General features: G+C 60.6%; 3 protein-coding genes across 5 annotated transcripts; 1 reads left to right on the forward strand and 2 right to left on the reverse strand.

The window, feature by feature from the left end:
* The first annotated feature begins 3,376 nt into the window (after nt 1–3,376).
* On the forward strand, nt 3,377–6,109 carry LOC129545680 (uncharacterized). Of its 2 annotated transcripts, XM_055410176.2 has the most exons (3): nt 3,377–3,968; nt 4,195–5,321; nt 5,718–6,091. In XM_055410176.2, the coding sequence occupies exons 1-3, from the start codon at nt 3,578–3,580 to the stop codon at nt 5,775–5,777; spliced, it is 1,578 nt and encodes a 525-aa protein (XP_055266151.2). In that variant the 5' UTR covers nt 3,377–3,577; the 3' UTR covers nt 5,778–6,091. The 2 variants fall into 2 exon arrangements, with proteins under 2 accessions (XP_055266151.2, XP_055266150.2); XM_055410175.2 differs by having other exon boundaries at nt 4,195–6,109.
* Nucleotides 6,110–6,534: 425 nt separating this feature from the next.
* On the reverse strand, nt 6,535–8,535 carry SAP25 (Sin3A associated protein 25). The gene is made up of 6 exons (XM_055410179.2): nt 7,920–8,535; nt 7,617–7,717; nt 7,403–7,509; nt 7,158–7,305; nt 6,984–7,081; nt 6,535–6,902 (listed from the first exon to the last, which is right to left on the reverse strand). The coding sequence occupies exons 1-6, from the start codon at nt 8,531–8,533 to the stop codon at nt 6,609–6,611; spliced, it is 1,362 nt and encodes a 453-aa protein (XP_055266154.2). The 5' UTR covers nt 8,534–8,535; the 3' UTR covers nt 6,535–6,608.
* Nucleotides 8,473–19,428, reverse strand: LRCH4 (leucine rich repeats and calponin homology domain containing 4). 2 transcript variants are annotated; one of them, XM_055410174.2, is made up of 18 exons: nt 19,002–19,426; nt 15,443–15,587; nt 15,156–15,282; nt 14,863–14,968; nt 12,772–12,908; nt 12,528–12,643; nt 12,288–12,387; nt 11,982–12,072; nt 11,821–11,897; nt 11,652–11,713; nt 11,434–11,553; nt 11,239–11,307; nt 11,037–11,146; nt 10,813–10,896; nt 10,506–10,591; nt 10,228–10,365; nt 10,059–10,136; nt 8,473–8,842 (listed from the first exon to the last, which is right to left on the reverse strand). In XM_055410174.2, the coding sequence occupies exons 1-18, from the start codon at nt 19,219–19,221 to the stop codon at nt 8,738–8,740; spliced, it is 1,971 nt and encodes a 656-aa protein (XP_055266149.1). In that variant the 5' UTR covers nt 19,222–19,426; the 3' UTR covers nt 8,473–8,737. The 2 variants fall into 2 exon arrangements, with proteins under 2 accessions (XP_055266149.1, XP_055266148.1); XM_055410173.2 differs by lacking the exon at nt 8,473–8,842 and adding an exon at nt 9,189–9,801 and having other exon boundaries at nt 19,002–19,428.
* Nucleotides 19,429–20,753: the final 1,325 nt, after the last annotated feature.

Consider the following 20,753-nt stretch of genomic DNA (forward strand, 5'->3'; position numbering starts at 1 on the left):
GCTCTTCGCCCAGCCAGGTGTGGCCTTTCCGCCTTCCTGGGGCTCAGTCTCCATCCTGTCTTGTGTCTTCCCCTTCTCTAGCCTCTGCCCTCCTTCCATCTCCTGCTCCGAGAGTGGACCACCATCTTTTTTTCCCCTGGGTACTTGTGGCAACCTGCTCCAGTATTCCTGCCTGGGAAATTCCATGGACAGAGGAGCCTGGCAGGCTACAGTCCATGGGGTTGCAAAGAGGCGGACACGACTGAGCGACTAAGCAACAGCTCTCTGTCACTCTTCTCTGTCTCCCATTCCCTGCTCAGAGCCTGTGAGGGGAGGGAAGGTGAAATCTGGGTGGTGGGGATGGTGGGGAGAGCCTTTTCTTCCTGTTGCCCAGCTCCCCTCACTTTCCCAACCAAGAACACTGAGGTTTGGAGGTGAGATTTAAAGGACGAGGCACAGTGCCTCTTACTGTTTCAGCCACACTCCTGCTGCTTCCCAGAGGGATCTCCTTAACTGCTTGGTGCCTGGGCCCAGGACCTCCCTGCAGTCCCCGTCCATGCCTCCCGGCCACTCTGTCCGACATGGACCCCAGCCAGCTCACTTGCCAGGGCAGGATGACCGATCAGAGAAGTAACCCTGGATCAGCATCCAACTCCAGGGGAGAAAAGTCAAGAGTTCCCCGGGCCCAGGACTGCAGAACAGCTCTAGCACTGCCTCCACTGGGTGCCCTCTCTCCAGGGAGGCAGCCAGGATGGAAGAATCCCTGACCTGATAATGACTGGGCTTTGTTCCCCCTGCCCCATCCTCCAGGGTCTCCCTGCAGGCCCAGCCTGGTGGTTGCCAATATGAACCCACAGTGCGGGGCTGGAAGGACTCCCCCAGGCTGCCACTGGGCTTCTGACCAAGTTCTCATGGTCCCCTGGCCAATGCTGTGACCGCGCTCTGCAGGCAACAGCCCTCTGGCTTGACCCCAGCCTTCAGCAGGTCACTGGCAGCTGCTTCTCTGGGTGAGGAAGTGGGAGCCGGTCCCCATGACTTCTGCCAAGCTCTCCATTCTCGCTACACTGGGGCCTGGGAGCTGTGGCAGCGGGGAGAGGACAGAGGAAGCGGGTGGTGCTGTCCCTGCATGCCGCTCCATGCAGGAGCAAGAACCCGAGGAAGGAGAGGGAGCCGGGAGGAGCCTGGCCTCAGAGCCCCAGCCTCCTCCCTATAGGCTCGTCCATGGTGAGTCTTCCTGAGGTACGTGGAATGTGGGAGTCCATCCCTCAGCTGCCCTGCATCTGGCAACGGGATGCACAGGGGGACCCCCTCAGGTCAGGGGAGGCATTCACCCAGCAGAGCTGAGGTTCTGTTACTTCCTGTCACTGGGGGGAGCGAGAGGAGTTACCAAGGTAACCAGCAGAAATAAATCTTGTCTGGATAGAATCAAGGGCAGTGTTGTTGCCAGGGCAACTGATTAGGTCAGGTGTTTGGCTCCGGGCTTTTCCTGGTACCCAGTAGGGTAAATCACCTGGCACTGACGACCAACCCACTGGACCATGGTTGCTTACCCAGGGCCCATGCTCCTATCCCTGCTACTTCCTGCTTTGTCATTTAGGGGTTCAGTGACACAAGATGGTCTGGAGCTGGTCTCTGTGACAGCGGCTGTGATTTCACAAGGCCTGGTGTGCTGCAAGATGGACTGGTTGGTGGGGAATTGGAGGGACTGGATATGAAAAGACCCTCCCATGGGGTAGCTTCGAATCAGGGCTCAGGAGTAAAGGCTCCAGGCAGGCGCCCAGCAGGTTCGTGGGCCTGTGAGTGCCCTGCTTCTCGAGGCAGCACCAGGATGAGGAAGCAGGAAGGCCTGCAGGTGTCTTCTGTGTCCCTGCCACTTCGCACGTGGCACGAATGTCAAGGCCACACTGGCGGCCATGGCCTTGAACGTACTTCCAGTTGTGATGTCCACTTCAGGATCTACCAGACCTGCCTCTCCCTAGACAACATCCATCAGAGGTGGAGGCTGCAGCTGACCCGCGAGTACTACCTGAGCTGTGGGTGCTATGTCTCTGGCACCTGCAGAGAGGCTGTGGCTCACGGGGAGGCACGTGGAGCAGGCCTTGGGCATTGCCTGCTCACTGGGCAGATGCCCATCCTCACAATGCCAGGTGGTACTCTGCATCACACTTTCAACACAACCCTTAAAGATGTTGAAGGATCCTAGCTTCCCTGCACATCACACCGTTGGCTTCTCCAGCTCATAGACCAGCCCCTTCCTTCCACACCTGGGAAGTGGAGGAGTGTGGGTGGGAGGAGTGTGGCCCAGCCCTCCTTGCTCAGGCTTACTTGGCCCATGGTCTAGCCTGAGGAAAAGATCCCGGGGGCCTTGCTTCAGTACTGCTGGTATAACTCCTTCCTCACCCGGCGCTACCACGTTTAATAGGGGCTACAGTCACCCTCTTCCTCTCCCAAACCCTCCCCTCCCCTACTTCAGGTGAACTACCTGCCACAACAGTGACATGGTAAGGTCCTCTAAGACCCCCACCCACGTGTCAGCTGCCAGCTTGTCTCACAGAGTGTGCACTGACCAGCGCCATCTCCTCCATCACGAGCGGGTGGTCCTTGGAAGGATCAGAAGTGGGGTGTCAAAACGTCTGAATTCCAGCCCCGTTTCAAACGTCTGGGGATTCGAGGGGCAAAGGGCACCTCCCTCAGTGCAGCGAGTCTACATAATCAGAGCTTCCAGCTGGCCTGGGCAGCCTTCCTTTTGAACAGTGACAGCGGCCCGGGCCGAGGGCACTAATGCAACAAGAGGGAAGGGACCCTGAGAGGGTGTCTTCCTCCTTCAGTGACACTTGATTGGGATCCTGGTGGGTATGGTCCGCACCAGACCAACGCAGAAGTTAACTCCTCCCAAGACACTTGCTATCGGCCCTAACCCCGCAGAGAAACTAAACCTCTAGCTTCTCTGAAATGCGCATGACCCAAAGCTGGACGGCCCTGGCTCCCAGAATTACTTGGGAAGGAAGAGAACAGAGCCATTCATGGGTGGGAAGCGGGGGACCCGGGTGCCTAGAGCCCGAGAGGGGAGCTACGGGCGCCGCTGTAAGGGTGGCCCGGCTCAGCGGTCCGCCCACCCCGCAAGGACCCACCAGCGTGTTCACCACAGACGTGGCTCCCGGCACACGCGCCTTCCCTCGCTGCCTTCTTGGCAATCAGCTCAGATCACTCCCGGGCTCCTGCGAAAACCCAGCCCCACGGTGTGGGGTGGGGTGAGGCAGAGGCCGCCTCTCCTGGACTTCCCGACTCAAACTCCACTCTCGCCAGGGCGCGCGAGGGTTAACCTCGCGGGGGTGGGGACTTAGGCGCGATCCCCGTTAGGAGGGAGGGGAGAGGAGGGGAGGCCGTCGGAGCCCTGGGTATCTCAGGCCACCGGGCGCCACTGGGGCACACGCTGCGCTCAGCGAGGGGCCAAACGAAGTCGGGAGCAGGAGAGAGACGCGGAGTATCCAGACGGGTCAGGACGCCGCCCCCGTCCCCGGGAACCGCTCTTTCTACCCCGCCTCTGCCAGCCCCTTCCCAGCCCCTTGCTCCGGCCACCTGATTGCTTTGGGCAAGAATGAAGCCCAGAGACCCCACGACGACCCCGGAGGCCCAGTCGGCCGCCGTGGCTCTGGGTCCGCCGCGGCCCTGGGTCTGCCCGGCTGACGTGCGGCTCTGCGGCCACCTGCGGAAGCAGAAGTCCCAGCGCCGCCGCTTTTTTGTGCTCCGCGCCGACCCGCCGCGCCTCGAGTGTTACGAGAGCGAGAAGAAGTTCCGCGCCGGCCGAACGGCACCCAAGTTCAGCGTGAGCCTGGGGGGCGCCTGCACCATCAGCAAGCGCTTGGACGCGCGCCAGCGCCACCTGATCGTCCTGTACACGCGCGACCGCAGCCTGGGCGTGGCGGCGGCCAGCGAGGCGGAGCAGCAGGCGTGGTACAGCGCCCTGCTCGAGGCGCGCGCCGCCGCCGGTGAGGCCCCAGCCCCGCGCCGCTGGAGATGCGGCTGGGGGAGTGTGTGTGTGTTGCGGCGGGGGGGGGTTGTGGATTTGGTTTATCCGTAGACTGTCCCTCCCAAGGGTCTTCGAAGTTAAGTCCAAACGTGAAGGGTTTACACCTTCGGGTTTTCATTCCCCGGGGCACAGTGTCTCCAACCTGCCGGCCAGGAGCCCCGGTGACCAGCCCATTGTCTCTTCAGGTCCCAGTTCTCACGAGGACCCCGGGGCCTGGATCCTCGCTCCGTTTCAGGACGTCTGGCCTGTGACGCTGCGACCCAAGGGGCTGGGGCGGGCACGAGGCCTGGGCAGCGGCGGCTACTGCCTGTGCCTGGGTTCCGGGGTACTGAGCCTGCTGCGGAAGCCTGGGGGCAGAGGCTCCGGGGCCACCGGGGCATCTCCTCCGCCGGCCCTGCGCCTGTCCCTGCTCAGCGTGCGCCGCTGCGGCCACGCAGACTCTTCCTTCTTCCTGGAGCTCGGCCGATCGGCACCCACGGGTCCCGGGGAGCTGTGGCTACAGGCGCCCGACGCCGTGGTGGCCCAAAGCATTCACGAGACCGTCCTGGCCGCCATGAAGCGAATCGGGGACAGTGGTGCTGTTGGCAGGGCTGAGTCACTGCCAAGAAAGCCCCCAACGGGAGCCTTCAGACCCTCTGTCCGCCAGTCTTATGAGACCCCAGTCTCCGCGGCCCAAACAAGCGAGCTGAACCGTCGGGATGGCCCGAGTGAGACCAGCGAGCAAGCAACCCTCAAGACCCTGGCGAGGCTGGGGGAGGCAGCCTCCAACCCCGCGAGGTTGGAGCGGGGCGGGGGCTACATAACAATGGGAGCCGGGAGTGACTACGAGCCCATGAAGGGCGGCCAAGTCGGCGGCTACGTGGTGATGGAGCCCTCGGGCCTTCCTGCCTCCACCAAAGCAGCTCCCCTCCAGCCGCTCCAGGATGGAGGGGTCACTGAATACGTGACCATGAGCTGCTGTGCACCACGGTCCTTTTCCTCAAGTTTCTTGCCTCTTTCCTCTGGGGCCGGGGAGCCTGGACCCGGGCTCCAAGGCGCTCATCTCGGCATCCGAGATGGCTGGGGACGGGCTGGAGCTCAGCCCTTCTTGCAGCCGCCATCAGAGTTAGCCGGGGAGTACGTGTGCATTGAGTATGCGGCCGCGGACCACATAGGAATGGGCACTGCCATCCCCGAGCCCCCCGACCGTGGCCTCAACTACGTGGACCTGGATCTGGTCCCTCCCCTGGAGGTGCGAGGCCACGCCCCCGGGTCCAGGTCCCGCCCACACATTTATGCTCGGCTGGAGTTCCAGAACCTCGCGGAGGCCGGGGTGAGACACCCCACCTCCATCTCCCCGCCAACTCCCACCCCCGCCTCCCCTCGACAGGATACCACTCAGTATAGCTGACAGACTGGAGTGTAGGGAGGAAAAAAAAAGTGCAAGGTTAAGAACGCCTTCCCGCCCACCCCTTCTCAACCCCAAAGGCCCCTTCCCCATGGTGGAGTGGCCCTGAAGTCCAGATGTGCCCAGGACGTGTGACCAGCAGAAGCACCGAGCTGCCTGCTCCACTGCTTCCAATCTTTGGGAGGAGGTTCCCCAAGAAGTTGGATTATATTAAGGGAGAAAACTCTAGAACTCTTCTCCCCTTAAAAAACACCATCACCACCAGAACCCTACACATTTCTAGACCTTCTGAGCCAAAGCCTTGATCCTGTTTCCCCACAGAGTTCCTGCAGCATCACTCCAGACTCTCAAGTCCGCCTCGGCCCCCAACCCTGCCCCTGATGACAATATCGATGATGCAGAAGACTACAGATCTGGCCCTACCCCCACCAACGTGAAGGTTTGCCGGGTGTCTGCCAAAGTCCTGGGACCCCAGCACAAGAGGGATGAGAGCACCAGGTGTCTTACACTAGTGCCCCCACCGCCCTCTCCCCACCGCCCCGGCCGAAGTGATGACACCCCCTTACTCCCTACTTCCTAGTTTGCTTCTCCCAATGCCAGCTCTGTCCTCAGACAATCCTCCTTCTCCCAGGCCTGACAAAGCTGAGGGAGTCCTTGCTTCTAATATATTCAGTCTGCTGCTGCTGCTGCCAAGTCACTTCAGTCGTGTCCGACTCTGTGTGACCCCATAGACGTAAGCCCACCAGGCTCCCCCGTCCCTGGGATTCTCCAGGCAAGAACACTGGAGTGGGTTGCCATTTCCTTCTCCAATGTGTGAAAGTGAAAAGAGAAAGTGAAGTCGCTCAGTCGTGTCCTTCCCTTAGCGACCCCATGGACTGCAGCCTACCAGGCTCTTCCATCCATGGGATTTTCTAGGCAAGAGTACTGGAGTGGCTAGTCTAGAGTAATATACTGTACACTCCCCCTCTTCATTAAAGTTTCTCTGCTTGGTCAGCCTGGAAAGGTCTTAGGTCCATAGATTCCCCACCTTACGGGGGAATGAGTAACAAGAATCAGAGGGGCAGCCAAAGCTGTGGTAGAGGAAGAGACCCCATCCCTGCCTCTGCGCCCCACTCTGCTATTTACCACGAGGAGCCTGTTTGTAAACCAACAGTTTTATTATCAATAGAACCTGCCTGGGGAAGTAGAGGATCCATTCTGTCCCTGGAGGAGCTATGGACCTTGGGCATCTGGGGTCCTGGGGAGAGATGGTTCCCCGCAGTGAGAACAGCCTGGGCCACCACTGGCAACTGGGTGATCAGAGGCAGGGGCTGGGGGGCCAGAAGGGAGCCCGGGAGCCCCTGAGGAGCTGGGTCTTGGTTCCCCCTGGCTCATCTGCAGGAGGCCAGTGAGGGCGATCAGCTCTGGCCCACTGAGCCAGGTAGTGGAGCAGCCTGAAGATGGAGTGGGGAGGAGCCAGGGGGACATGATCGGGCGTGGGAGCAGCAGCTTCAGAGAGCCCATCACCTGAGGAGAGAGGAGGGGCAGTGGCTCCCCGCAAGCCCTGCCTGAAGGCTCGGGTGAGGCCGAGGCAGGAGGAGCACTCACCTGCTGAGGGGCCTCAGACAGGTACAGGGGAACACGCTGCCCACGAGGCAAAAGAGGGTCCAAAAAGAAGACATCTTCAGAGGAGATCACTGGGAACCCTGGGAAGGAGAAGTTGCTGGGGTGGCAAGCTCTGTACTGGTTCTCTGTGGAGCCTGAGAGGACCAAGGGCAGTACCTGCAGTCCTGGGCACGTGCTCTTCACTCCGATGTCCTGCTAGACTGGGCCTGAAGCCCCTGCATGAGGCTGCCTGGTACAGAGGCCAGAATGAGGGATGGTGCAAGGTCCGGCCTGAGAAGGAGACGCCAGACGCACAGCTGGGTCCCTGTAGAGGGAGGGACAGGAAAGATTCCTGATCTTCAGCCCCTCCCAAGGCATCCCTGTCCCACCTGAGATTGGTGCCACAGGCACTCCCAACTCACCCACGCCAGCCGACGTCCTGCTGTAGCCTCATAGTTGGGGTGCCAGGGCGCTAGCAGGGTCGTCTTTGATGGTGCCACCCCCCGAGTCCTCTGAGGGGAGAAAGGAACTGGGGGGGACAGGGGGAGAGAGAGCAGGAGACTTGAAGAGATTAAAACAGGCTCAGGAATCAGTAAAAGGGTCTTGGGGGTAAAGATGGCAGGACCCTGTACCTACCTGGAGTTCCCAGGGAATGCTTGGCAGCCAGGCCTGGGGGCAGCCGAGGCCGCAGCTGCTCTTTCCGAGTCCAGGAAAGCCTTCGAGGCCAGGGCAGAGGGCTGGGGGCGCAGGGACAGAGGTACTGAGATGCTCCGGTCACAGCCTCCCCGACTCCAAGTCTGAATATCTCTAAGGCAGAGCCCATGGTGCCCGGTATGGGGAGACGGATCATACCCATTATTCAGTAGGGACAACTCAGATTTCCTCACACTGTGGGCCCCTGTCGGGTTCCCCCCAAGTGCCGTCGGCCGAGCCCCTCACCTGCCCTGTGTGGCTGTTCCTGGCTCCGCCAGGGCTTTCTCTCTGTTGTCCCAGGCCTGGGAGAGGCCGCTGCTCGCTGAGGGGCGTCGTTCCCTGGGCGCCTGCTCTTCGCCCGCGCCCCACCGCCGGGGGGTCCAGGGCAGCATGTCGAGTCGGGAAGGCGGGCAGGGCCACACCTCGGCGCTCTCGCAGCCCGCCTGGCGCCTCTCGGTCCCTCCTCCGGCCCGGCCTCCCTCAGAGACCTGCGCTGCCACGCGCGTGCCCGCGAGCTCGGGTTGCGGCCCACCTCGCCCGGCCTCGCGATGCCTCGCGGCGCGGGCGCCCAGCGCGTTTCCGGGACACGTGTAGCGCGGGCCCGCCCGGATTCCCGCCAGCGCCCCCTGGCGGCGGGGTGGCAGGGCCGCGCGCAAGGGCGAAGCGTGGGAAAGAACCCCAGCACCGGAAGTGGACGTGGAGGCCACCCGGATGTGGACGTGGGGAGGGGGCACCCGCCCCCCACGGGGGCTGCTCTTGTCCGCACACACGTACACACGCACACATCTGAGGGGCGACCTAGAGGGCTTCCGGCTTCTCTTTATTGCACTTGACACAACATCCAGCTCCCCGTCTTCCATCCCAGACCCTTGGCCGCACCCAGAGGCGGCCGCGCGCCTTGCTGGGCCGGCCTGCTTCCAACCTCCGGGACAGAGGTGCCCGAGGCATAGGGCCAGGCCCGAGGCCGCCCTCACCAGTCCTCGCTAGAGAGCGGAGCCCAGACGCCACTGTCTTCGGTTCCTGGGGCCCCCGCCGGGTTGGGCCCCTGCACCCCGACCTCAACCCTAAGGCCGTTCCAGCAGTGCATGGATGACAGCAGCGACGTAGGGGAGGCCCCTTCCCGGGGCCCCCTCCTCTTCCAGGATGTGGTGGGGCTGGCACAGGGACTCCTGGGGGAAGGGGCCCGGGTTAAGTTCCCCTTGTCACCTCCTCCTCTTGGCCGTGGGACAGGAAATACCCTAAAGGAGCCTGGACCAAGGGGGCTGACGGGATGTAGCAGGCAAAAGGGCACCCTGGACATGGCTTGGGGACCACGGAGATGCAAGGAAGCTGCCAGAGGGTAACAGACGGGAGATGACACAGCGGGCGGAGGCTTAGAGGGGAGGACAGACCTGCCTCTTTCGGAGGAAAACGCTGGAGTAGGCGGGCTGGCACATAGAGCCCAGGGGACACAGCTGGGGCTGAGTCCAGCACAGCAGGAGCAGATGCACACACACAAACACACACACAGGCGGCCACGATCTGTACAATTTATACAAGAGACAGGGACCCAGCCTGGGCCCCTTCATCCCCTACAAATATAGAGTTCTCTCTACAAAATATAGATAATTTAGCCCCCTATAGCAGCGGGGGGGTGGGGGTTGCAAGGAGGAAGGTTCAGATCCACCCTCTGGGGAAGCAGGGAAAGGACTTGAAGGCACCATCAGCACTCAGGGGGAGGGGCAGGGGGAGGGGCTACAGGAGGGGACCAGAGGCTGGGGGCCCAGGGTCTGGGGGTACCAGAGTGGGGCCTCTGAAGTCAGTGTGTATGAGGGGTGGGGTTCACTAGTGTCTTTGGTAGGGGCTGAAGGCACCACTGGTGGGGAGGGGGTTGCACAGGAGTCATAAATAGAAAGAGGGCAAGGGGTAAGGGGAGGGGTGACTTCGGGTCCTAGGAACCCAGGAGCCGCGTGTAGATGACACAGAGCAGCAGCATGAGGGCCACGTAGAAGAGCAGGAAGCCGCCCAGACCAGAGGGGGGCCAGGGGGGCGGGGCGGCCCTGCCCCCCACCCGCTTCACAACCTCCAGGGTGGTCCACAGCCCCTGGGCGGTGCCCTGGAGGAGATCTGAGGGCGAGCACAGGTCAGCCTGGGAAGGGAGAGTAGGACAGATGGACAAGACAAAGGACACACGTCAACAGCAGCAGCAAGACCATCCTTCCCACCCCTGCCCTCACATGCAGGGCCAGAGCCACGCCAGCATGCACAGTGCGGGAAGGGAGGCATGCGGGGGGACACACAGGATGGGCGGGTGGCTGTGCTTCCTTCTGGGCCCCGCTGAGCCCAGGACACTGTACCCTTTATAGGAGAGACCAGCCCTGTGCCCCTGAGAGCACACCCCCATACCTCAGGTACCCCCATTTTTCGACAGGCTTCTAAGAAACTCTCCACATTCTTCCGAGACTTGAGGGCACTGAGTTTTGGCTGAGGGTGGGTAAGAAAGGAAAGGGGGAGTAAGACAGGCCCCAGGGGTTCCTGCCCCAACCCCTACTTCCTGCCCTGGGCCCCAACTGACCACAGCAGGTGAGGGCACATGAATGAAGGGCACAGAGCGGGGCCGCAGCTGGTTGGCCAGCTGACAGAGGATGACCCCGTTGGCCAGAGCCTCGGCCAGGTCATCGGGCAGGGGCCGCTGCAGCTGGCACTCCAGCACCTGGGAGATGGGAAGGAAGGGGAGAGGTCAGAGTCTCCAGAGGAAGTACCAGACTGGGCAAGGAGGAGGCTGAGGAAAGCCAAGAAACTTGGGCCCACGCAGAACCCAGGCTCCACGCACATGAGTCCCACCTCTCATACCTGGCGCAGCTGAGCCATCACCTCCTTTTCGTCCAAAAGCTGGGGGGATCGCCGAGGTCTCAAGACAGTGTCTGGTGAGGAAGGGCCTGGAGGAAAGGGGGGTGTGGGACTGTCTCCACCGCCCACCATGGACTTTGTAGCCGGGTCGTAGTGTCTGGCACCCACATCTCCTGCCTCTGTACTTGTGGGATTTTCCACACAAAGGGACAATTGACCAGAGAACTTCTAGGCCACAAGGGATGACCCCAGCTTGGGGCTTAGCGCTGGATTAGTACTGGGTTAGTACTGGGCAGGGGGCAAGACCTACCTGAGCTGCTCTGCGAGGAAGAACGGAAGAGGAAGCTGTTTGGTCTCTGAATGGAGCTGAGCGGCCGGGGAGCAGGTGCGGTTGCTGGGGGCCGGAGCCAGGGGACAGGGACCGGGGAGAGAAACACCTCCTCAGTGTCCTACCCCTCCCTCAGGCTGCCAGGCCTCAACCCGCTCCCCCCACCTACACAGGCCCCCATCCTCCACCCAAAGCCCCCCTCCCACCTGGTCCAGATGGAAGCGGGGGCTCCTGGGAGGTGGAGGCAGGGGTGGGGGTGGGGGCTCCCTGCCCTGCTGACGCTCCCAGCTGGGTGGCATTGGACCTGGACGTGCCGCTGAGAAGACAGAAGGGGAATCAGAGGGGTGGTCAGGGCAAGGGTGTGCACGCAGGGCGGGGACTGAGGGACGTGGAGTCCAGGACACATACTTGTAGGCAGCCTGAGTGGACGAGGCAGCAGGACCCCCACCAGCAGCCCTGACCCCCACCTTCGGAAAGCTGGAAAAGGAAGGAGACGTGGGGTCAGCAGTGCCCGGCAGGGCTCCGCCAACCCCAAGAGACAGAGAAGCTCGTGGGGGCTCCTGCTGGCACCCACCACCAGGGCTGCTGCTCCCACGTGCACACCTGTCCTTCCTGGGGGCCCCCCACACTGCACTCTGCTGCTGCTGCTGCCGCCGCTCGCGCTCCTGCCACAGCTGCAAGGTGTCCGGGCGCCGCCGCTCCTCCCCTGCCGGCTCCTCCCGCCTGAGGGCAAAGGGACGAGAGGCAGAGCTGGGTGGGGGAGAGGAGACACTTGTGTGTGTGTATGTGTGGGGTGCTGCCTCGGGTGGCTCCGCGTGTACCTGCTGCTTGGTGCCCTCTCCCCGTCTCCTGCCACAGGGCTCGACTCTGGTGGCCGCGGCTCCTGAAGACAGAACAGCAGAGGGGCTGAGGGGGTCCCCCGAGCCTGCACTGGCTCGCTCCCTCCTGCTCTGTCACAGTAGATGGACACGGGATATGGCGGCCCCTCACCTCGCCGGTACCTCGCTCCTCATCCTCCCCAGGCACATGGCTGTCGATGAAGTCGATCTGCTCAGGGTCTCCATCAGCTAGCGAGAGCAGGGTGTGTCAGCAAGTGGAGGGGGGCTGCTGAGGGACTCGTCCACACCCCAAGCCTCCAGCCCACTGCTCACCAGAGCCATCCTCCCTTCGCTCCCTGGGCCCCCGAGGCTCCCGGGCCAGCTCTGAGATCCGGAACGACAACTCAGAGAACTCATCTGTTGACTGGAAACGCAGAAAGGCAGAGATGGGAGATAGACCCTCCAGAGTCTGGGCCCATGGTGAACCAGCCCTTCGCTGAGGTACTTGGATGAGGAATTGAAGAAGTCGGCTCCAGCCACCCTCATCACTCTGAGCTTTCGAGGCAGAAGACGGGTCCTAGCTCAGAGGTTCTCCCTGGGGCCGAGATCCCCTGTGTCCCATGGGAAGGAGCCCCTTACCTCATTTCCAGACCACCTCTTGCTGCCACTGTCAACGCTGTGGAAGCCCGAGTCCAGCCCGCCATCGTACCGACGTCCCGGAAACAAGTCCTCGGCGGGGCTGGGACCAGCCAGGGAGAGCTAGTCAGCCCCGTTCTGGGTGGCCACCCTCTCATCCACCCTCTGGAAACCATGGGGTCCCTGGTGCTGGGGAGGGGTTTAAGTATCCAGGGACTTCCTTCCTTCCCACGTGGAACTTACCAGGGGCTGAAACTCGGGGGGCGGGAAGGGGCAAGGTCCCCCAGTGCAGACCCGCTGCGCCGCCCAGCCTCTGTCGACAAATACTTGAAGATGTGAAGTTTCCCCTTCAGGCAGATCTGGGTGTGGAGACGCAAAGTGGATCCTGCTTGGCTACCAAAGGGACCCACGCCCCCAACTCCTGCCCACTCTAGGCCAGCCCTGCTCCCCCTCCCACCCCTACCGCCCGGCCCTGCCTCCCACTCACCTGGGCAGGTGGGCTCTGCAGGGGGTTGCTGTCCAACAGAATGACCTGCAGGTGCCTGAGGCGGCAGAAGGAGACTGGGATGCGGGAGATACGGTTACAGGAGAAATCCAGGCGGACAAGAGGAAGGTCCGCCAGCTCTGGGGGTGGGTGAGGGAGAAGTCAGGAACGTGCTCAGGGGCAGGGTCTTGTGCTCACTTCCTTTGCCTCTTGCTCTGGCTGGCATGTCACCTCTCCGGCAGCCCCCTCTGCCCTGGTAGGCGGAGGGTGCGCCTCAGGAACCACCGCCCTGCTCCTCTGCCCATTCAAACTGACTTCAGCTGCTGCCCATCCGCTTCTCCTCCCTGCCCACTCCACCCCACTGCCGCTTCCTCCTTCTCAAGTGTCCCTCACAGGGCCCAAATCAAACTGTGACACCTTGTTGCTCAAAAGCCTTCCAGGACTTGCAGCCAGGGCTGCTGCAGGTGAGCAGGCGGTGCCCTGCACAAAGGCATGGGCAAAAGGGGCTGCAACCCCCAGGCACTCTACTAGTCAACCCCTGGCCCACCCGCAGAATGGTACCCTTCTCCACTTCTCAGAGAGGCCCCCTGGATTAGTGATGAGCCGAGACACAGGATAAGAATGAAAATCACTGCTCTCTGGTCAACCAGCATTCCCTGGTTAAGGAGTTCATGACCTGGCTCCGCCCACATTTCCCACCTTGCTTCCCACCCTCACCCCACATCAGACCGCCCTCCAGTCCCTTGGCTCTGGCCTCTCCACATGCTGTCTGCTCAGCTAGGAGAACCCCATCCTTCTGTCCATGCATCTTTCCAGGTTCAGCCCAGGTGTCACTTCCCTGAAATCTTTCGACACTAGGCTGGAATTTATTGCTCCTTCTTCTGTTTCCCCAGGGCATTTTGCTGGGGTCTCTTATGGCCCAAAGAGAGCCCTGATCAAATGCTTATTCGTACCCCTACCATCTTAGAAAAAGGATGGGAGGAACCCAGAGAAACAGGTAGCCACCTGACTCCCCTAGCCTGCTCGTCAAAACCACAGGTAGCATAGCTGCAGTCCTTTCCACCAATCCTGGCTTGCCTTCCTAACCATTCCGTGCTGGACCTCCCTGCTCTACACATAGGGGTGCTTCTGCCTGGGCTGCAGAAGAATGGGGAACTCTCCTTCAGAGGTAAACTCCTACTGTTCCTCGGGACCGAGGTCTTCCCCAGGGTCCCCGGCAGAGCCACATGGCTCCCTCCAGCTTCCATGGCTTTAAGTTTCCTGTCCTAGCACCTCTCTCTGCTTGTCTCTCCCCATTGAGCCATTAAATCTTCAGAGCGGGCCCCAGAACTGAGTGACATCACTCACATCTACCTAGTCCCCACCTAAAACACAGGAAACACACACACACAAAGCTGACTGAATAAGGAAGGTGTGCCTGCTTTGGAGCAGAGGCTATCAAGTGTCGGGTGCATCGCAATTAGCTCATTAAATGGGCTTGCTTGGGCTCCAGCGCTGGCTCAGAATCTCTGGGGAGGCAGCACGGGGCCTCACCGGACTCAGGTTTTGAGAGCTTCATCCGCGCTAAGTGGTGTGACGCTGGGTGACCTCACGGGCCCTTTCTGACCGTGAAGTTCTACAGGGTGCCTGCCCACGCACTCACCTACTGCCCTTCCTATACCTTTCCCCACATCTGTCAAGTACAGCTAATAACCCCTGCCTTGCTGGCTTCAGACGGGTGCTGGTCAAGAGCAAGGAAAATAATTGACAGTGCATTTCATACATGGCAAAACCCTGGGCGACTAAGGCATCATTATTCAAGGTAGATTACACACACACACACACACACACCCCTGGCAACCCTGGGCGACTAAGGCATTATTCAAGGTAGACACACACACGCACACACCCTGACACCCTCTAAGTCAGGCATTATTCAAGGTAGACACACACACACACGCACACACCCTGACACCCTCTAAGTCAGGCATTATTCAAGGTAGACACACACACACACGCACACACCCTGAAACCCTCTAAGTCAGGCATTATTCAAGGTAGACACACACACACACGCACACACCCTGACACCCTCTAAGTCTTCCTTTTTCTCACCATCAGGCAGGGTACTGAGCTGGTTCCTCCGAACATTGAGATCCCGCAGGGTAGGGAGGGTGCACAGCTCTGTGGGGAGTGACTGCAGCTCATTGCTGCTCACATCCTGGAACGAGGAAAGACAAGACATAGGGAAGGAGCATCAGACTTGGAGCATCAGAAACTGCCTCCTGGACCAGGCTACTTCCTTTAGTCTCGTCCCTTCCCCTAGGGCACATCCTGCCTTTCCCTGCCCTCCTGCTCCTAGTGCCTGGTTCAGCCATCCCCCCAGTCTCCCTGCTGCCCATCCTCACGAGCTGTCGCAGGCTCCCCAGGGCACTGATGTCGGGAGGCAGGGCTCCCAGTTTGTTGTTGCTGACGATGAGCACTCGCAGGGGCAGCTGACAGATGTAGGGCGGCAGCGATGACAGCTGGTTTCGGCTGCAGGAGGGAGAAAGGCAGTGGGTTCTCCCTCAAGGCAGGAACTCTCCCATGTTGCCCTACTTTCTGGGTCACGGGGAGGGTCACTCAGGGTGCCATGCACTGGTACTTGGGGCTGAGAAGGACAACCCCCTACCCTCCTGTGGCCCTGCCTCCCTACCTGAGGTTGAGGTAGGTAAGAGCGGTGAGATTCCCCAAGGCTGGGTTCAGGCATCTCAGACAATTGTGGTACAGGCTCAGGCCCTCCAGGGACACCAGCTGGCATGCCGCCTCTGGCACCTCGGGGAACCGGTTCCGGGACAGGTCTAGGGGAAAACAATTGTCGGGGGGAGCTTGCAAAGGCCCAGTCCTGGACAGGAGGACCCTGAACTTCCCCAGAGCCAGTTGCCCAGCCCTCTACCTCCCCAGCCGACCTAAAGAATCAGATCTATAAACCTGGACTCCCTAGAGTTTAAGAAGAAAGACTTCATAACCTGGAGCACACTCCAGGTATGACCAGAAAGGCAAGGGCAAGACTGGGCTGGAGAAGCCTAGACTGGGGTTGGGGGGAGGGCGAGCCACAACACCGTCTTTAGACGCAGGGCTATTCCACAAGGGTGGTTAGATTCTCTACCTCCTGTGGTTCCTGTTGTCCTGTGATGCCTGAGGTGGTGGAAGACAAAGGTCATAGGAGAAGGCTGATGCTCCAAAGGAAATAGCAAGGTGATGGGCTGGGAGGTTCAAGGTAAAACCATGAACCACCCCTGAGGGAGATGCCCAAGAAGGCTCCTCCCTCCTAAGGGCTCCGTCTCCCACCCTCAACCTAGTTTCAACCTAGGGGGAAAACCAGGGGTCATTAGAGCCTAGTCTAGAGACCTGTCGCTGGCCTATAGTTTTTCACCAGCCCCTGGGATCAGCAAGCCAGGCCCACAGGACTATGAAGTTATAGATTCCAAGGACCTGAGGGAAAGATAAGTGGACCAAGCCGGAGATGGGAGCTGTAGTCCCAGGCAGGGACTGGGGTCCTTCCTACCCTCTTCCACTCCCAACAGCCTGCCTCAACCTCCTCTCTCATTTTACCCAGACTTCAGACCAGCACCTGTGTCTTGGGCATGGGCAAGGCGTGGAGAGGGCGGAAAGGAGGAGAGAGTCTATTGCCATCCTTTTATCTCAACCAGTGGCTTGCTAGACCAAGGAAGGGTTCCCGTCAGGCTGGAGGCACTCACTGCTCAGACCTCTGCAGCCGGGTTCCTGCTTTCTTTACTCAGCCCGTATTGGGAGGAGCCCAGGGCCTGCTGGGGGAAGTCCCAGGCCACTGAGCTTGGGTGAGCTTCTTAGAGGGCCCTCTCCAGGGAAGGGCAAGCAAAAGCCGAGGGGAGGGGAAGCAGGGGTTATCCCCCAAGGAGGTGAGTCTTGTGACAGGAAATGAAGCAGAAACAATCTGTCGGCTTCTGTCTCTGGTGGGCCCTGTGTTTACCAGGGTGGATGACAGCCTGACGTCCCAGGAAGCCCCTCTGCGCCCAGCCCTGCTGTGCACAGAAAGAAGACCTGTCATAGGAGAAGACAGTTCCGGAGAGGCCGGGAGGGGCAGCTGCAGCCTCCCGCCCCGCCCCCTCCACCTGCCTGCTGTCTCTATTGTGCACTGCAGGGGCCTGGGGGGAAGGGGTGGGGAGCAAGTTCTGATGGGGTGCACGGGGGCAAAAGCTCCAGCGGAAGGGAGCAGAGCTGGAGGAGGCGGGGCCTAGGAGGCACAGGATGTGGTCTGTGAGAGCAGAGCTGCACTTCTCTTTCGTGAGCTCAGCCCTTCCCCCCCTCAGGATCCATCTTGCTATCAGGGCCCCAGGAACAAGTCCAAGGGACATCGGGGACCTGGGCCACGGGACAGCGTGTGCAAGGAACACGCTGGTTCAGAAAGAGCTGGGGAAACAGGAGGAGAGCTTCCACATGATTGGGGTGGCAGTGCTGGAAGCCTCTAGTCTGTCAAGGTTGAAGGGCAAGGAGGTGTGGAGAGCACGGTATGGGCAACACTGACTGGCTTCCTGTCACTTCCCCTTTTCCACCCCAAGCTACAGGCACCCTGCATGGGGAGAGGGGCCAGAGGAGAATGCTCGGGATGAGAGAGGCCTAGAACCTGGGCCCTGAAAGGACTGAGGGTTCCTGTGTGGAGAGCAGGGCAGAGAGGGGTTCACAGGAAGCTGGGACTGTCCCAGGAGAACGGGCTGCACCCTGAGCTGGGCTGCACCCTGAGCCGGAATGCTGGGGGAGGAGGCGGGAGGGAGTGGGAGCTGGGAGGGGCCCCGGAGTTCTTGGGAGTTTTCCCCAGGAGTCCACTCTCACAGACAGAGCCCTAAGGAAGTAAAGAATAACATTTGGTCTTTGTCAAAAAACAAGCAAGGGGGAGGGGAAAGGGAACAGACGGCGAGTGTCACACAGCTGCTGAGGTCAATCTGGAGCTGGGGGGTTAGGTGGCTGGGGGAGACTGAGAGGGACGGGAATGTCTCCCGGGTTCCCTGAACTCACTCACCGCAGAGCCAGTGAGTTTACCTAGCAACCCAAGACAGGCGGAGTGGTTTCAACTGGTTCTCTCCAGACAGTCGAGGAAAGACTAGGGTGTTTGCAGGTGACCAGGCACCTGCTAGGCGGGAAATGCAGTCCCAGGGCAGTGTCATCAGGGGGTCACTCTCAACCAGCCCCAAGTCCCACCCTGGGCTCCGCTGGGGTGGGGCTTTGGGAATGCGATCCTCCGCCCCTCTCCCAATCCCCACCCCCCTCCAGCTGCCAGCCCAAGGTCAGCGTCGGCCTTCTGAGCAGCTGAGGCCTGACTCACCTGTCACAGTGGAGTCCCCTACACCCTACCGTCAACAGACACCAGGGTGGAGGGCGCATGATTAGAGGGATCCTAGGGGTGGGGAAGTGGGAAGGGCAGTGGGGACAGTCTCTAGCTTCCCAGCACTCTTAGCTGGGAGATAAGATTTCCTTCCTTTCAGCAACTGCCTCAAGTCCCTCCCCCCTGGGGAAAAGTAGAAACTGAAATGGGAATTCTAGGGTCTCTATGAGATCACAGGCTCCACAGTGACCTCACACACGCAAGGAGAAGGAGGAGTCTCAGATAAAGGGGTTAGGATAATGGGAGGAAGAATTCGCGCAGAAAAGAGTTGGGGGAGGTGGGAGATTTGCTTCTTTTCCACAGGCTGCCTGGGTGAAGAGTGGAGAGAGGCAGCAGCCTTAGGGGGCGGGACTACCAGGCGAAGGACACAAACTTGGGGTTGTCAGGGGCAAATCTATGGGAAGCGGGGGCCTGGGGCTGCTGGTATCTCGGTAGAACAGGGGAAAGAGTTGGAAACGAAGAGAGGAGGAGTCATGGGGGTGGGTGGGCTTTCGGGGGCTGCTTTATGATCAGAACTGAGGTTGAAGAGATCACGCAAATTTGCCAACCAGGTGAGGGGCGGGACCATTCTACAGGTGCGCAGATATGCAAATAAAGAGCAGCAGAGGGCGGGGGGGCGGGGAGCTTTCACGACGCTCGGCCAGGGACTCGGTGTTCTGCAAAGGCTCATCGTCGAGTAGGTCTTAAAGTGGGGAGGGGGGTGGTAGCGGACTTATGCAAATCCACAGAATCCAGAATCCGATGGCCAGGTGATGGGGCGGGCCAGACGCCCCGGCCCCGGGAGAAACAAGCGAGGGGCGGGACTATGCAAACGAGGGTCCCGGCCGGGCTCGGGGCCTGGTTGCACACTCACCAGCCTGGGTGATGTCTGACAGGTCGTAGCTGCGAGCCGCGCCCCGGGGGAAGTGCTTCAGACGCCGGTTAGACAGGTTCAGGGTCCCGGTGGCCACGGCCTCCTCTAGGGCCCGCTCTGCACTGCGGCTCCCCGGCAGACCTGGAGACCCTGGGACAGGGGTCGTGGCCGCCGCCTCCTCAGCCCCGGCGGCGAGTGGGGCCGCCACCGCCGCCGCCATCCGCTCCCGGCGGCTCCCGCTGCCTGACTGACGGGGCCCGGCCGTCCCTCCTTGCCCCTCCCCCTCCTCGGAGCCGCCGTAGTCGCTTCCCGGGGAAGGGAGCGGGCTCAGGGACCCGGCGGGCCAATCGGGACCCCGAGACGCGTCGGAAGTGGCTAATCAGAACCCGCCGGGAGGGGACGAGACTCCGGCACTGAGTGAGGCGAGAAGAAGGGAGGGGGACGAGATTAGAGCGCTCGCCAACGGCCGAGGTTCCAGGCCGGCCCGCCCCGCGCAGCCGCACCCAATCACAAATCGCAGGAGTGGTTACGGAGCCAATCAGGTGCAACCAGGAGGCGGAGACGCCCGGGGCTCCACTCTGCGGGGATGGAGGCCGAGAAAAGCAAACCCTGAGCCTCGTCCAACGAGCACCAATCGCAAGCCAGATACAGGCGAGTGACTGTCAAGAAGGCCAATTAGATCCTCCCAAGGGAACCTGGCCCGGCCTCTTCTCAGGGACGGCTCTACGTACCAATAGTATGGGCGAGAAGACGGACCCCCTTCGCTAAGGAGGAGGCGGGAGAACTAGAACTTTTTGAGACTGAGATAAAAGAATGCGAGCGCAGCGCGCTGGGCCGGCTGTAAGGCCTGAAGTTAATGTGTGCAAATTGTGCTTGTGAGCAAGCGAGCTCAAAGCTTTGAGGACCGTGGGGACTAGGGGGAGCGGGAGGGATGGTGATGCCTGAGGCCAGGGTACCAAGGGGTCGTTGCCGCAGAAGGGATCGTGGATGCCACTCCCGCTGCGAAGGCCGAGCGCCCCCCGACAATCTGGAGTCCGAGCCGACCAGTGGCCTCCTAAGGGCTGGAGATGCCCAGCTCAACTCCTGGAGGAAGGGTTAAGGAAGACCCAGAAAATCTCGAAAATACGCCCGGGCTATCCCGCTGCCCAAAGGAGCGCGCCTGGCTGGGCAGAAATTGTAGTGATCAAACCTGCGGGATTAGTCTAGAAGGGACCACCCTCACCTAGAAGAAGTCCTCCGTTTTACAAATGAGGAAACAAACGGAGGGAAGTTGATGAGCTGTCAAGAGAAAACAGCAAGTTACTGACAGCTCGCACTAGAAGCCAGGCTTCTCCCTGCATCGGCTTTTGCGTCGGGCTTTTTTGTTGGGCTTTTTTTCTGTTCGCATCCTCTTCTTTGGCTTCCAAGGTGAAACGGAGTGGATAAAGAGGACCCAGATGCAAGAGGAAGCTGCCTATACTTGTTCCGTCTGCTGAGAGATCTTAACATCCTGTTAGGTGGCATAAGGGCCTAGTATAATCCACTTAATTGGTTAACAGTTGCCTAGCCACAAGTAGCTGAAGAATCTCTCCCATAAGTCACAACTCAGATGGTGACATTCCGAAACATTTATTGAATTATTAGAATTCCATCCTATGTGTCTCAAACTAGGTGTTTACTGGTCCCTCTAAGTAAGGGAGTTGGATTGGATGGTTGACAGTCTACTAACACAGAAAACGAATGAGTCTATAATACTGTGCTGCTGAGGGCTGG

The sequence above is a fragment of the Moschus berezovskii genome, chromosome 27, assembly GCF_049115385.1.
Source record: "Moschus berezovskii isolate FMDL1 chromosome 27, NW_MosBer_1.0, whole genome shotgun sequence".
Classification (NCBI taxonomy): Eukaryota; Metazoa; Chordata; class Mammalia; order Artiodactyla; family Moschidae; genus Moschus; species Moschus berezovskii.